A 14,714-nucleotide genomic window follows, 5' to 3' on the forward strand; every position below is an offset into this window, starting at 1 on the left:
GCATTACTCCCTGCCTATGGCAGGGGGTCAGGTTCGATGATATGTTCAGGTCCCTCCTGACCCTAGCTACTATGATACTATGATTTTAAATAGTCAAAAGTAGTAATAAAAGCTATCAAGGATTTTTCTGCATGCTGTGCCATTTACATATGGTCCTTTGACTGATCTCAGAAACCATTAGACCATCTAAAAATGGAATTTTTTTCTTTTTTTAAAAGGCTTCAACAAAATTTAAAATTTAAAGTTGTTTTTTTTCTAGGGTCCTTACCTAGCTAGCCGAATTGTCCTAACACCGGTGGTTAGCTCAAGAAAATTAAGCAGCAGCAAGTATATGCAAGTACTAAATTAATGCGCCATAACCAACATTACTTCTCAGTAATGCCGGTGTACGCCTTTGTAGTGATGCTACTGTGCAGTAGCGTATTAGCATTGTGTCTCCTGAGATGTGCTATTGTGCAGTATTATTAGGTTACTGTGCAGTTAGCATCTCATGTAGATGCGCCTATTTGGTTTGAAAAAAGGCATATATTAAACAGTGTTTTGATTCTTTCACATGTCCCTACAATTAACCTCAGACTATTTTGTGTTGGAGTCTTTCCTGATTTTCCTTTTCAAATTGTTTGCTACCCTTTCCCAATTACCCATGACACAGACAAAAAACAAATCACTGAACTAGTCAACTGAACTCTAATAATGAAATTCCTGTCTCACTGAAGTTAATGACAAAATACCCATTATCTTCACTAATATTAGCATTTCCCTCTGAGTTTTGAAATGTTTTTATAACTAGTCACCATTCAAATGAATGTCTGTTGCTCAGATGTTTTAAGCAGATCAGGAATTCCACCAAGGGTAAATCATTATTTCCATATGCACTAAGATAAGAGGCAGCCTAGTATTTTGCATAGGAAGAGAGCCCAAGTAGATTACCTTGCCTTTTCTCCATTAGATAAAGTAGCCACCTAGCTATAAAAACTATTCCCAAATTGCAGCTGAGCAAGTCCTTTTTTAGTCTTTAAGGCTAGGGACAGACATTCAAAAAGCCTGAGCCTGAATTGATTCAATCTTTGCAGGTTAGTCTAACCTTCAAAGCTTGAACTGATTTGGATGTGGATAAACATTCCGTTTTCAGTCCAAAACCTGCAGTGGCTCAGGCTAAAGACAGGGGCACTGAAGCAGCCTCCCTTCCCTTCTACAATGCTGAGCTAAGGGGGAGAGGCAAGGCCAGGTCCCCAGCGAGATGCTCTGATTAGGGAGGGGTTCCCACCGCCCCCCCCCAGCAGGGAGATGATAACACAGTGTTTATCACCCCTAACTCAGTGTTTATCACCCCATTAAGAAAACAAAAGCTTCTCTCATTAGTTCAAGCTCTTCTTAAACAGCTTTTTCTGAAGGAAGGAATAGAGAGACATTACCAGTTACTTGCTGATTAGCTTCAAAAAGCCCTAAGCTGACACTGTGCTGTCTGCCTTTGTCCTGTCTGCCACAGCACAGACCGCAGTAAGCATGTGATACGTAACTAATGCTGAGAGGTATCTGTGTAAGGCAGAGGAGAGGAGGGCGATTTGGATTTCTTACTTTCTGGTACCGATACCCAGAGGAAAAGGTATTCTATGATTCTTTGTATCTAATAGCTTACTAGTATTCTCACAACTTAGTTTACAAAAAACTAAATATATTTCAGGTCTCAAGCATCTAATTACTGGTAAGTAACAAAACTAAGTGCACAGTCTTAAGCACATATTTAAGAGTAAATTTTTTTTTAACAGGCTTAAAATTGCCGTGCCAAAGTTAGCTGGAAGGTAGAGCACCTATGTATTTAGATATTTTGTTTGTTCCTGAAACCAAATAAATTAGAGGTGTCATGAATGATACACGTAGCCTCAGTTAATTACAGGCATAGCATTCATGCAGAAACACTTGGGGGGGGGGGGGGGGAGAAAGAAGAGGTGTTGGGAAACATGTGCGCGCACACACAATTCCCCCAAAAATTGAGTTGAAAAAAATTGTTGGTTTTTTTAACTTTATTTAACTTGGAAAACAAATAAATAATATTATCTACGTTTTTAAATTTTAAGACACTACTGATTTTGTATATATTAAGTTTCATAACAGTCTTCCATAAACTGTTTAAGATCACATCCATTTTAACATGTGTATTGAAAGAAGTATCAGTCATCTATAGCGTGGCTGAGGAAAATTATACTTTAGATATTTTAACTCAATATAACAATGTGACAAAAAACAAAACAAAATAACATTGGAATAGGTTTGTAGTCTCACTTTGTATAAAATGAGACATAAATAATCTTAAGCAGGTAGACATCTATTTAATAATATTTTTAACCATATAAATTTAATAGACTCTGCTACAGGTTTTTTTAAATCCAGCTGTAGGACTCTGTAGTAATCTTTCAATAGTAAAGAGGAAATACACGAGGGAGTCACAGCAAATATACAAAGCTTCCACCAAAAAAAAGTTGGCATTTGTATAACTATTGTATAAATATAAATATAACATATTTCTTTTGACTACATATTTTACTGTTTCCTAATTGAGTAGTAAGTCCTACTAAGATTATATTATCCAAACAGTAAATATTTAAAAGCAAACCACTATAGTGCTCAAAACTCAAGGGACAAAAACTAAGTCCAGTTCCGTCATTCAAGTTAATTTTATGGCAGAATTATTTATAGTATAAATAGAAGTTAATTAATAAGCTACAATCTGCTCCTGCAACTAGATCTGTCTTAAGTGTCACTGACATTTTTATGGTCCCTAAATTGTTAAATCAACTAAAGTCCTAAGAATATTATTATAAAGCTTTTGAACTTAATGCTGTTAAATAAGCCAATATGAATTATACATACAACATTAAATTAATAAAAGATGACACTGATTTCCCCAAACTTCTATCCTTGGAAAAATATTTTTGAAATTAAAAAGGAGATTTGATTACATGCATTTTTATCCTCCACTTCTAAAAATAGCAAGCACCTATATACAAGCTTCCAGTGAATGGTGAATTATCAGGGAAAAGGGAAAAAAATTGTATCAGTACTTATCACTCTGAACTTAAACTGTGAACTGTGCAGTGTGTTTCTAGAGCTACACCCCATGTTTTCCATACATTTTAATCTTAAGAAAAATATTAAACAACTTATCAGCTACTTCTGCACCATTTCAACAGCCCAGAATCAGCAAAGCCAAAATTGCTCTGCCCTTCCTTCCCCTATTCAAACGGGCGGATAAAAGAAGAAACCTGTTTTAAGCAGCTCACAAAGTCAGCCCGAAATACCAGGCAGCAGCATAGCTGATGTGAACTAAAAGTAAAAAGTGATCTTACTTAAGACCCAAGATCTGGCCCCACAGTGTTAAGCATCATGGCAGTTAACATGGTAGTTAGCGTATTTTAGAATTATGTTCTTGATACAGAATAAAACCCTACATACTTATACATTTTCTTATACATAAATGATACGTACAATTTAAATGGAACTTTTATTTCTCTGCTGTAATATTTATGGTGTAAATTAAAAACTAAACATTCCCGCTGTAACCAATAACGGGGAATTTATTCTGTAGAGCAAATCAATACCAGAAATATGCTCCTGGAACTTCAGATTTAAATATACCAGCATCCACCTCCAAAAGGAACCAGACTCAACCAAAATGACACAAGCTTGACACAAAACTCTGGCTGTGTCCTTTGAATGTAGGTTCAATCAGTAAATGCCTAAGGATCAAAACAAAACATGCAAAGTAAAAGCCAAGCTCAGGTTTGTCAGAGTGACTAAATTTGACCTTTGGTCAGAACAATATTTGTAGTAGTCCAATCTTAAATGACTGGACCCAAAGAAACTGAGATTATGTAGGTAGCTAACAGCCTAGTCTTTCTGGGCTGCCTGTAAGACTTGCAAGGCAAAGGAAGGGGAAATTATTTTACAAAATTCCAAATAGAAGCACTGCTGGGGTGAGAGGCTGAAAATCTGAAATACAGTTCCTTCCACAGAGCACTGAAAGACCTATCTGATTTGTCACGAGACAACAGAATGAATTCTTAAACAACGTCCTTTTACTTTATGCTTTCTTGGGAACCATGAAAACCTACAGTAATTTCTTACCTCATTCTGATGAAGTTGTGCAAGTTGAATATGTACAGAGAACGTCTTTACCAACAGGTACTCAATGAAGAAGATGACAACATACACATTTGAAGACCAAGAAGAAGAGAAGTAACAAATGTAAATGTTATGTTAAGAATTCACATCAGGCATACAATTAATGCTGCTCTCAGGAAAATGAATTCCAGCTGGATTTGCCTTAAATCCAGTCTGGATTTTGATTACAGCTTGCCCAATCAATTAGTTATTCAAAAACAAAAACCAAAACAAAAAACTGACAAGCAGCACTTCAGCCAATAAGTAAGCTCCAAAGAGAAAAATTCTTGAGTGTAGTTCCAGCTCTGGCAGAACTCTGGCTGATGCATCCTATTACTGCAAGATTAATTTCTAGAAGTACTGTAGTTTAACGGTTCAGTTAAGGGATGCCCTTATAGCATAACACGTTTAATTACTGTGGTTTCCCTCTCAGTTACAATGTAATGTAATGAAATGTAATGTAATATACACAAGCTTTTAATTCCTCTTTCATTTGCTTAAAAAGCTATATTTATATTTAGTAATAAAGTCAGCATGTTTTAGCCCCCTCTGTACAAGTATCAAAGGACTTTATAAAATTAACTAGAAAAATAATACTATTGATGTAAATATGTTTTTTTAAACATATTTAAAAACAAAACAATATATTCCAGTGGATATGAAGCTGATTGTTAAGTGATTATAGATGAGGCAGAAGGGAGTCAAAACTAGTTTAAATATATGAAAGTAAAGAATTGTGGATTCTAATTTAATTTTTTTTTATTCACAATTGTGCAACTTTACAGGTGCCAGGGAGCATTTTCACTTGAAGCAACATACAAAACAGTCTACAAGAGATACTCCATATTTAATGTGGAAGAACCTTTGTAGCTGGTTTGCCAGTTTATGGCACAATAAACTGACTGCATGTGTGGCATGTTGCCATCTATTGTATGCTAGCTGTATGCATTTATTTCGTATTTAAAGTGCACGCTTATTACATAAATATTTTCTCTTCGTTTATTTTGTATAATTTAGGTACTTTAAGAATAATAAGTTTTCTTTTCAGCTCATCCCCATAATACTGAGCAACATTTAAGCACTTGGCACAATATTAGATATGCTCCAGTACTTCACTGCAAGCCAAAAAAGAGTAAGTAACACAATTTATCTCCAATATTTAGATAGTATCATACACAAGGATAGTTTGAAATACCTAGCAATCTCTAAATGAAATACATGTTAGAGAATAGCTCCCATTCTTGGGAAAATGAGGAAGATACCACCATTCTGTCCAGGTTAGCTAAAGAAAATTAAGCAGCAGCAAGTATTTGGCACATTTTATCCGAAGACTTCAGAACATTTTGCAAACATTTAATTACGTGCTTCCTACACTTCTGTGAGGTAAGCACATTTTCATTCCCGTTTTGCAGAGGCAAGGAATAAGGCACATACACAGAAGTGAAGTTTGGGGAAAAATATCAAAGTTACTTAGGCACCCAAGTTGATGTAGTACTTTTGAAAGTGTTACTGTACATTAAAAGCAAGACACAATACAGAGTAACCAGTAGAGAAATTAATAGCCTAATTAATATGAGAATATATATATATATATATAGGCTTAGTCTGTCTGTGTGTCTGTCTATGTGCCTGTCTGTCCATAATGCTTTTGCCCAACTGTGCATGCACCACTGAGAGGGTGGGCAGATTGGCTGCGCGGGCCTGGGCTGAGCAGGCTCACGTTTGCAGCAGCAGCAAACGCGCCCCAGCTGCCCGAGCAGCAGGGCTTCCCCATGCCTCCCTCCCTCCCCCTGCCCACCTCTGACTCCTCCCCAAACCAGAGGAGCTACCTCCCACCTCCCTGCCTGAGGATGAAGGGGGGGATCATGGTGGCGGCACCTCCCCGCCACCCGGCCCCAACGCATCCCAGAACAGCAGGCAGGGAGGGGAAGGCAGAGAGGGAGGGAGGGGAGGTGAGGGGAGGCAGGTGGATGTGGGCCAGGTGGACAGATATGGGGTGGTGGAGCGGGGCTGGATGCAGAGCAGCAGTGGGGTGAGCGGGGCTGGATACAAAGCGGTGGGGGGGGGCATGCAAGGCTCTGTCCCCACCCGACTCCCCTTCCCTCCCCTTCATTCTTGACGGGCAATTTGTTAGCAGGAAAATAAAAATGTTTCATAGATTTCATAGATATTAGGGCTGGAAGGGACCTCGGAAGATCATCGAGTCCAGCCCCCTGCCCAAAGGGCAGGAAGTCAGCTGGGTTCATAGGATCCCAGCAAGATAAGCATCCAGTTTCATCTTGAAGGTGTTCAATGTAGGCACTTGAACCACCTCCGGTGGCAGGCTGTTCCAGACCTTGGGGGCTCGGACAGTAAAGAAAGTCTTCCTTATGTCCAGCCTGAAACGGTCTTGTAGTAGTTTATGACCATTCGACCTAGTCGTCATCCCTTGGGGCACTCTGGTGAAGACACGTTCCCCCAGATACTGGTGGTCACCCCTGATAAACTTGTAGGTGGCCATCAGATCACCCCTGAGCCTGCGCTTTTCCAGGCTAAAGAGCCCCAGGGCTCTCAGCCTGTCATCATAAGGTCTGCTTCCCTGACCTCTGATCATGCACGTGGCTCTTCTCTGGACTCTCTCAAGCTTCTCCACATCCTTTTTGAATTGTGGAGCCCAAAACTGGACGCATGTTAGAATAGATTCAATCTTAGCCTAAGTACCACTATTTCTCAATAATACATGCTTCACAGAGATGTTGCATGTGTAATTAAATGTTCACCAAGAGTTTTGACACTTAGATTTATTTGCTGCGGTCACTCTTATTCACAGCTTGGTTTGGTTGTTCTCAATTTGATTTAAGCAGATATTTTAAATAAGCTGTAATTTAAGCATCTCCACAGAAGGATTTACAATATAAATTAAAAAACAAACACAACAAAATTCCAAAAGACCACAAAACCACACACACACACACACACACACACACACTCAATCGAGAGCACATACTTTTGCTTAAAACTATTGCAAAATGTCATGCATAACCTAAATTTCAATCTTTTTTCTGGTCTCCATCATATACTACTACAGTTAGTATCCTCTGTCAGCAAAGGGGCCTATCTTTAAAAAGACGTCAAAACTGAAACACAAATTTCTCCATATGACTATACATTTCATCCCAAAGAAGTCTGCATTTCCAACATCTTTTTGTGACTTCGGTAGCTTCATTCCAGCTCTTTTCAAGGGAATTAAATACAACCAAAATGCCAGTGCAATTCTGTTTCTATTCTATTTATAAGAAACACAAACTAGAACCTAGAAAATAAAGTTGTCATCAAACTGCTTCTAAATCACACTATAAAATATTTTTAAAAGTTATACCACAATAAGCACGCTAAAAGGTCACTGTTTCCTATCCTCAAGTTTGCAGAGCTTGCTCCCCAGTTAAATTTGACATTGTAAAGATAGTTGTTCTCCAGTGGTTAATAGTTCAGTAAAGATGCAGTCTCCACATTTAGCTATACTTTGGCATGTGTACCTCATTGCTTCTATGTCCATATCAATTGTAACTGGTTTCCCTATTAGGAAAACATTTCCTGTAGTAATTTCATAGACATCAGGGCTGGAAGGGACCTCGGAAGATCATCGAGTCCAGCCTCCCACCCAAAGGGCAGGAAGTCAGCTGGGGTCATAGGATCCCAGCAAGATAAGCATCCAGTTTCATCTTGAAGGTGTTCAATGAAGGCGCTTGAACCACCTCCGGTGGCAGGCTGTTCCAGACCTTGGGGGCTCGGACAGTAAAGAAGTTCTTCCTTATGTCCAGCCTGAAACGATCTTGAAGTAGTTTGTGACCATTCGACTTTGTCATCCCTTGGGGCGCTCTGGTGAACAAACGTTCCCCCAGATGCTGGTGGTCACCCCTGATAAACTTGTAGGTGGCCATCAGATCACCCCTGAGCCTGCGCTTTTTCAGGCTAAAGAGCCCCAGGGCTCTCAGCCTGTCATCGTAGGGTCTGCTTCCCTGACCTCTGATCATGCGCGTGGCTCTTCTCTGGACTCTCTCAAGCTTCTCCACATCCTTTTTGAATTGTGGAGCCCAAAACTAGACACAGTACTCCAGCTGCGGCCTCACTAAGGCCGAGTACAGCGGGAGAATGACGTCCGGGGATTTGCTTGAGAAGCATCTATGGATGCAAGCCAGCATTTTGGCTGGCTTGCATTTGAAAGCAAAATGGAAAGAACAGAAACTCAACTGGATATTAAATGTGTTTCCAGAATTACTATTAGTGAGGCAAATGCAATCTGAATAAATCAAACATTTTTAAAGGGTACGCATATCAATACCTTTTTTAAAAGGAGAGGTCCAGGAACATATAAAACAAAATCTAGATAAAAGCACATAAAACATATCTACAATTCTGAAGTGTGCACGTGTGTGGTACATATATATAATACTACACATGCAATAATACTACACATGCAACAGTAGTACAATTCTGATGTTTTACTGTTACTCAAATACAAAATGGAAATGTAAAAAAAAGAGGTGCAAAGCAAAGTCGAATGTAAAGCTATAGACAGCCCTAGATGTATCATTTTCAAGTGCAATTGTTTCACTTTGCAACCTTAGGCCCCTGGCAGAGGTTTCAGATGTGATTAACTAGTTAATCATGTCTTAAGTAATACCCCAGCCACAGGTGCATTTAATTAATAGTGAAATAAAGCAGAGAATAAGCCACAAAGTTATGATGCAAAAAAGGTGTAATAACTTTATGGTTGGTTCCTACCATGACAGACTGAACACGTAGCCAGCCCCAGGAGTTTGGATGCACTGCTGCAGCTGGGAACCTGGTGGGCCAATCAGGACTCCTATAACTGGGATTTGGAGCTCCTATGACTGGGAGCTCCAAATAGCTGATCACAGGTCCCAGCTAAGAGTAAATGGAGCCTTTGGCTCAGCTGCACTCCTGCATCTGGGAGCCCTAATCAGCTGACCAGGGCTCCCAGTCATGGGGGCACCAGCAATATAGTGCCATTAGAATCTCATCCCTGATCTCATAATCGTCCCTCCTGCCATGCACACACAAGAATATATATTATACATTTTTGAGAAACATTATACACTGTGTATGCGTTTATTCAGACATACCAGAACCAACTCTCATATCTACTAGAGAAAAAAAACATTTCCCCCCCCCATTTAACATGGGGCATGAAGGAAGCCCCTCATCTTGGGTTTTAATACATATGGGAGGAGGGGGGAGATGAAAGACGAATCAAAACTCAGCACATACAAAAGGTAGAGTACAGCAGAGTACACACACAGACATTATCAGACCTTACTGTTACTGTTCTAACTGTAACAAAAACATTTCCTTGACAACAGTTTCACCCCATCCACCAAATTTAGTGTTTTATTAGATCATTGTCACTGTAAATTCAATTTAGACATGCTTTATAAGACTATAATGTGGTGTCTCTCACTGAACTCTTCTGAAAGAGCAGAGGCAAACTTAAATTGTCCTGGGCAATATATTTTAATAATGACCATATTTAGAATTCTAGTTCAAAATTTAAACAGTTTTGTACTCTATGTTATTCACATATGAGAACTGCTTTGCAACTATGTGAACCTTGAGGACACTGGCTTATGCTTAAAGGGTTTCCGATGTTTCCACATATAAACCTAAGCAATACAATAGCTAAAAACAGCAAAAACTTTGACAACTTTTAGAAACTGCACACTTGAAAAGAACCCTCTAAATGAAACAGTGAGCATTCCATGTCAAAATATAAAATATCGTCAAGATTTATCCCTTAATTTATTATCGTTGCATATAACTGAAGACTAGATTTAACTTGCATTTGATGTCTTTAAAACATCTTTGCTAAGGTCTATATATAAAAACAAAATAAAATTGTAAAATATTAAAAGCATCATTTCTACACACAGCAATTACTGGTGTTTATTTTGTTTCTTAAAATAATAAACACAAGACCAAAAATCAGTTTTTTAAGTGGGCTGATTTTACAATTCACAGTAACTCACTGTGAATTGAGTTCACAAACTGTGAATTGAGTTCACAAACTGACATTTGTGAGAAGGGTATTTTTGATCCTTTTGGGGAAAAAATTGGAAAGCTAAACTTTTGCTCAATTCACAAAATAGACAAGATACCCAGAAAAACTCAAGGCTGTTTTAAGCAAGTTGATATTCTAGTCCTCATTTGATCTGTTAAACATAAGTACTGCAGAATGTTGTTGATGCTACTGCACGTGCAGACAACTGTTTCAGTAAACTAGAAGTCCGCAAGGTGCCTGAATGTCATAAACACTTCCAGTACACCTTAGTTTATTTCATTCTTAAAAAAGAGCAAGAGAAAAACATGAAAATTCCCTAAATTGGGAATAAAATTCCACAGCAATATCTAGGCTAGTATATTTGAACAATACAATTCCCCATAGAAGAAAGGAAAAAAACCCCAAATGCATAAAAACCTGTTTTGTGCTCCCATCCATGGCTCCCCAACTATTTTTCTCCTAATGGCTGCTTCTTCCTCTCTTACAACTGTCAAAGGCCAGAGGTAAATCACTCAGTCCACCATGGTTGACAACATCACCAACACAGTACAGAAAGCTGCTTTCCTTAACCTACATCAGACCCCAGTCCTGGCAAGGAAAAAGGAATGCTTTAATTTAGAGCTATTCAGGAAGAAGTGTTTGCCTGTGAAGAGTCCAAATTCAGTGCAACTAAGGAATGCAAGCCATCTTTCTGCTTGCATCTTTCTGCCTGGGCCACCTGGCAATAAATACAATACTTATATTCCCCCTTTTCAGATATAAAGTACAGATGCGAGAGGTGTTAGACAGAGCTAGCGATCAGAAACTGGTCTCTACCCATAACAGAACAGAAGTTCAGTGCACACAGACTGGTTTAGAAATGACAGAACCTGGCTTAAGATTTTCCCCCTCACCAAAGGACAAATGTGTTCTGTTTGTAAATTAGGCAGTTTACAGAAAACCATGCAACTTGGATGGATTCTGCCTCAGGTTTTTTGAATGTCTGTACCTAGATTATATCAAACTTTTGAGAAACCTAACAGGTAGGGATCATCTGCAACTTCATCCCAGCCTATAAAACTGTTGTTACTAAATAAGCAACACAAGAAGAGGCTGATTTCCATTAGAAAATATGCAATTACATGCGACTGCAGAACAAATAAATTAATACCTGCCCTTGTTTTTAGGTCATATAATCCAAGAAACAAGTAAATTATTCAATAAATCTATAGCTATTTATAAGCTTTCCAAAGCCAGTGGTATTGCCAATACATTTCCAGAGGTGACCAGATTCAGAAAGAGCACAAGAGATTACATTCCAAAGTATGTTAACCTTCCCTCTGCCCCCATGAGCCCCACTCAGGAACTTGTGTGTTATAGGACTGACCTTGAGAACTAGTCATCCAAAGCTCAAATGGAAAATTTACTTGGTCTGGTTTTGACACCGTGAGAGAGAATTGTCCCATCTTATTAAACTTGGGCATATTTCCAATATAACATTTGATTTTCTGTGTGTATATAAATAAATTTATGCACATGCCTAGACAGAGCATTTATAATGACAAATTCTAGAAAGATAAATGCAGTGATGCTCATAAAAGGGCCACCCAAAAAAAAAAATCAAAAACAATTGATTGACTACTTGAGGTTTCTTGATAGCCTTCTTGATAGCAGATTTCAAACAATGCGTCTATAATAAAGAGGAAAATGAGCAACACAATGTTGCTGAAAGAGGAAACTATAACAGTTCAAAACCCAAAGATCTCTCCTCAAAAGTCTTTCTAATATTTCATGGGTGGTTTATAAACTTTTTTATTAAACCATTGGAATACCTGACCAGTCTGTTTATTAAAAAAAAAAAAAGTGTGTGGCCCTAACAGTCAACTGTATGGATGTAGCAAGCTGTGTTCTCCTTTCGCCTCTCCCTTAATTTAGGAAAGAGCTGGCACTGGCTTAGGTTCAGTAGAAGAACAGCCCTTGTTTCTCTGTACAGTACCAATTTAAAACAAACTGAAGTTATTGAAGAGACTTCAAAAGGCTTTCTTTGTTCAGGCAAGTTTTCTACAGGTAAAATAACAATAACAATAACAAGATTTTAATTCAATATCTCAATTTACAAAGCTGCATGCACTAGGAGAGAATATTTTCTTCATCTATTATAATCACAAAAACTTACTACAAAAAGGTAAGCAGTATGCAACCAAATGTGGTTAGATCTACCAGAGGTTACTCTCTCCCAGTTCTTGTTTCAATTATTTAGGATTTCATCTCTGTCAGACTATATACCCTTTACAATCTGCTGTGGCTGTACATACCCCTATCTTTGCAAATGTTAAGGAATTATCCAGGGTCTACTGTGGTACTTGAGTGTATTGGCCTATTCCATCCCCTGCATTGTCAGCAAGACTGAAAAAATATAAATACATAAATAACCACCCCTTCATTATCATACCTTTGCATTAAGGTATATTTATTACAATGAAGTTGACTCTCAATCTTCGCCTTGATAAACTAAATCAAGGGGGCTTGATCTCAGTTACACCCATGTAAATTTACCCAAGGCCCTCAAGTAGCTACTGATAATGAGCATGCATGCGCACACACAAATTTGAAGAAAAAAAAAAAAAGTGTCCTAAAAAAGGAACATATTTATCGGACAAGATTTAAAACAAAAAACAACGATACCGCCCCCCACCCCCCAATACCAAGCAGCTACCTGCAGGGCCATATCCAGACGCGTATGAATGTTTGGCTCCCTGGGGACTAGCAGTGGTTCACCTTGTGCTACTGCTAGTTGTCCCTGGGGAAAACCTGTACTCCGCATGCTCTGGCATGCAGCAAGTAACCACTGGTGGGGTACGGAAGGCTGGGGTCAGCACTGGGCTGCACCTAGGGGCTTGACGGCCTTCTGGGGCTGCATCAGTGGTGATCCTTTTGCGCAGAGCCTGGCCAGCAGAGGAGTACAGCTCTGGCTGGCCAGGTTTCAGCTTTGGGCAGCACACACTGCTGCTGCATATGCCACTCCACTTATTTTTTCCATGGGTTTTCTGACCCCTGGATGTCCCCTTGCAGTGCAGAGAACAATGGAACATGCGGTATGTGGCACCACAGACGTGTCTGCAGCACCATGTTGTGCATGGCCGTGCTCATCTGGACGCGCCCCAGGAGTCTAAAAAAAATCAAGACTCCTAGTTCTAGCTTTAGGTATCTAAAGAAGTGTAATGATTTTCAGAGTTTGTGCACCCATAGATTTGCATTCACTTTGTAGAAAAATCGTGGATACTCAGCACTTTTCAGAAATTTTACAAATTAATTATGTAACTAAGTACAGCCTTAGGACTGTAAGTCTAGACTCTTGCTTTTAAAATCTTGGCGTCAGTATCTGAAAACTATTTGTCTAACTACACCCTGCATATCTAGTCAAACAAGTTTTGTCAATATTTACTTTTAACTAACAGGAAAAGAAAGAAGCTGCCATTTGCAGCTGGGGTTCATATTTGGAAATAAATGCTTAAAATTTACTTTGTTTCTGGGAGTAAAGGGATGTGAGCCAGTGGGTGTTGACTCATTTTCAATCTGCACAAGGCAGCAAGACAAGTAAAAACTAACTTTCTGCTTATCCAAAAATACTTTACAAGTCCTATGCCTTGAAAGCAGACTTTGCATATCTAACACTAAAATTTCTGTATAGAGCTTTATTTTCTAGAATTTCACTAAAAGGTAGAAGGTAGGGCAGTGCTACACCTCTTTTGGACTCAATGTGTCCCTCAGAAAATGCCAGCTCTTAGCTTTCAATCATTTTTTGACTATGAAAAAAATACAGCAATTATACTGCAAACAATTCAGACTACAAGTCAGAATGTTTCTGACACATTGGATTCCTATTTTAAATCTCTGGGTTATCTCATGAATCATGTGTGGGTGTTTCTACACCTAACAATGCTAATATTGCACAGCATCCTTAAAAGGCACTTTAGCTGAGAATCATCAGGTACATACAGATGTTACACTTAGATCAACCTAACTAGCGTTAGGCCAATCTAAGTGCTGATCTATGCATACATTTGGGGAGGTAAGATTGGGCAAAAAAATGACCAGCCTGATATAAAACTTAGGTCACTTGAGAGGTCTAAATGTCTGCACATGTTTGGAGTGATTCCCTGAAGCTGGGAAAGCCCAGCTACTTGCCCCAGCCCTGGAGCTGCATTTTTCGTAACCCTCCACTACCACCTTTCTCCCTCAAACCCTGACCAGCCCATTTTCAGCACCCCCCCACCCAACTGCTTCCCACATCCCCAAACAGCCAGCTGTCCGCCTCCACCCCCCCAGCAGACCCACTAACCTCCCTCCACCCCAACTTAGATAGTGTTTCCAATGCACCTCCCAGTACCAGCAAACATGCACCAGTGGAACCTAATCTATACTCACACAGCTTAAAGCTACATGACTGTAGATCAGGTCCCAGAAACATCAGCACATGGCCACTGTTACAGAATAACTCATTCAGAAAGGTATG

General features: G+C 39.1%; 1 protein-coding gene across 1 annotated transcript in view; it reads right to left on the reverse strand.

The window, feature by feature from the left end:
- INPP5A (inositol polyphosphate-5-phosphatase A) overlaps window positions 1–10,672 on the reverse strand; it is a 230,021-nt gene extending 219,349 nt beyond the window's left edge. Inside the window, exon 1 of the mRNA XM_025208811.1 lies at window positions 10,637–10,672. Within this exon, the coding sequence (XP_025064596.1) occupies window positions 10,637–10,657 (21 nt within the window). The 5' untranslated portion in view covers window positions 10,658–10,672. The remainder of the gene's footprint in view (window positions 1–10,636) is intronic.
- Window positions 10,673–14,714: the final 4,042 nt, after the last annotated feature.

The sequence above is a fragment of the Alligator sinensis genome, unplaced genomic scaffold, assembly GCF_000455745.1.
Source record: "Alligator sinensis unplaced genomic scaffold, ASM45574v1 scaffold195_2, whole genome shotgun sequence".
NCBI classification, from domain to species: Eukaryota; Metazoa; Chordata; order Crocodylia; family Alligatoridae; genus Alligator; species Alligator sinensis.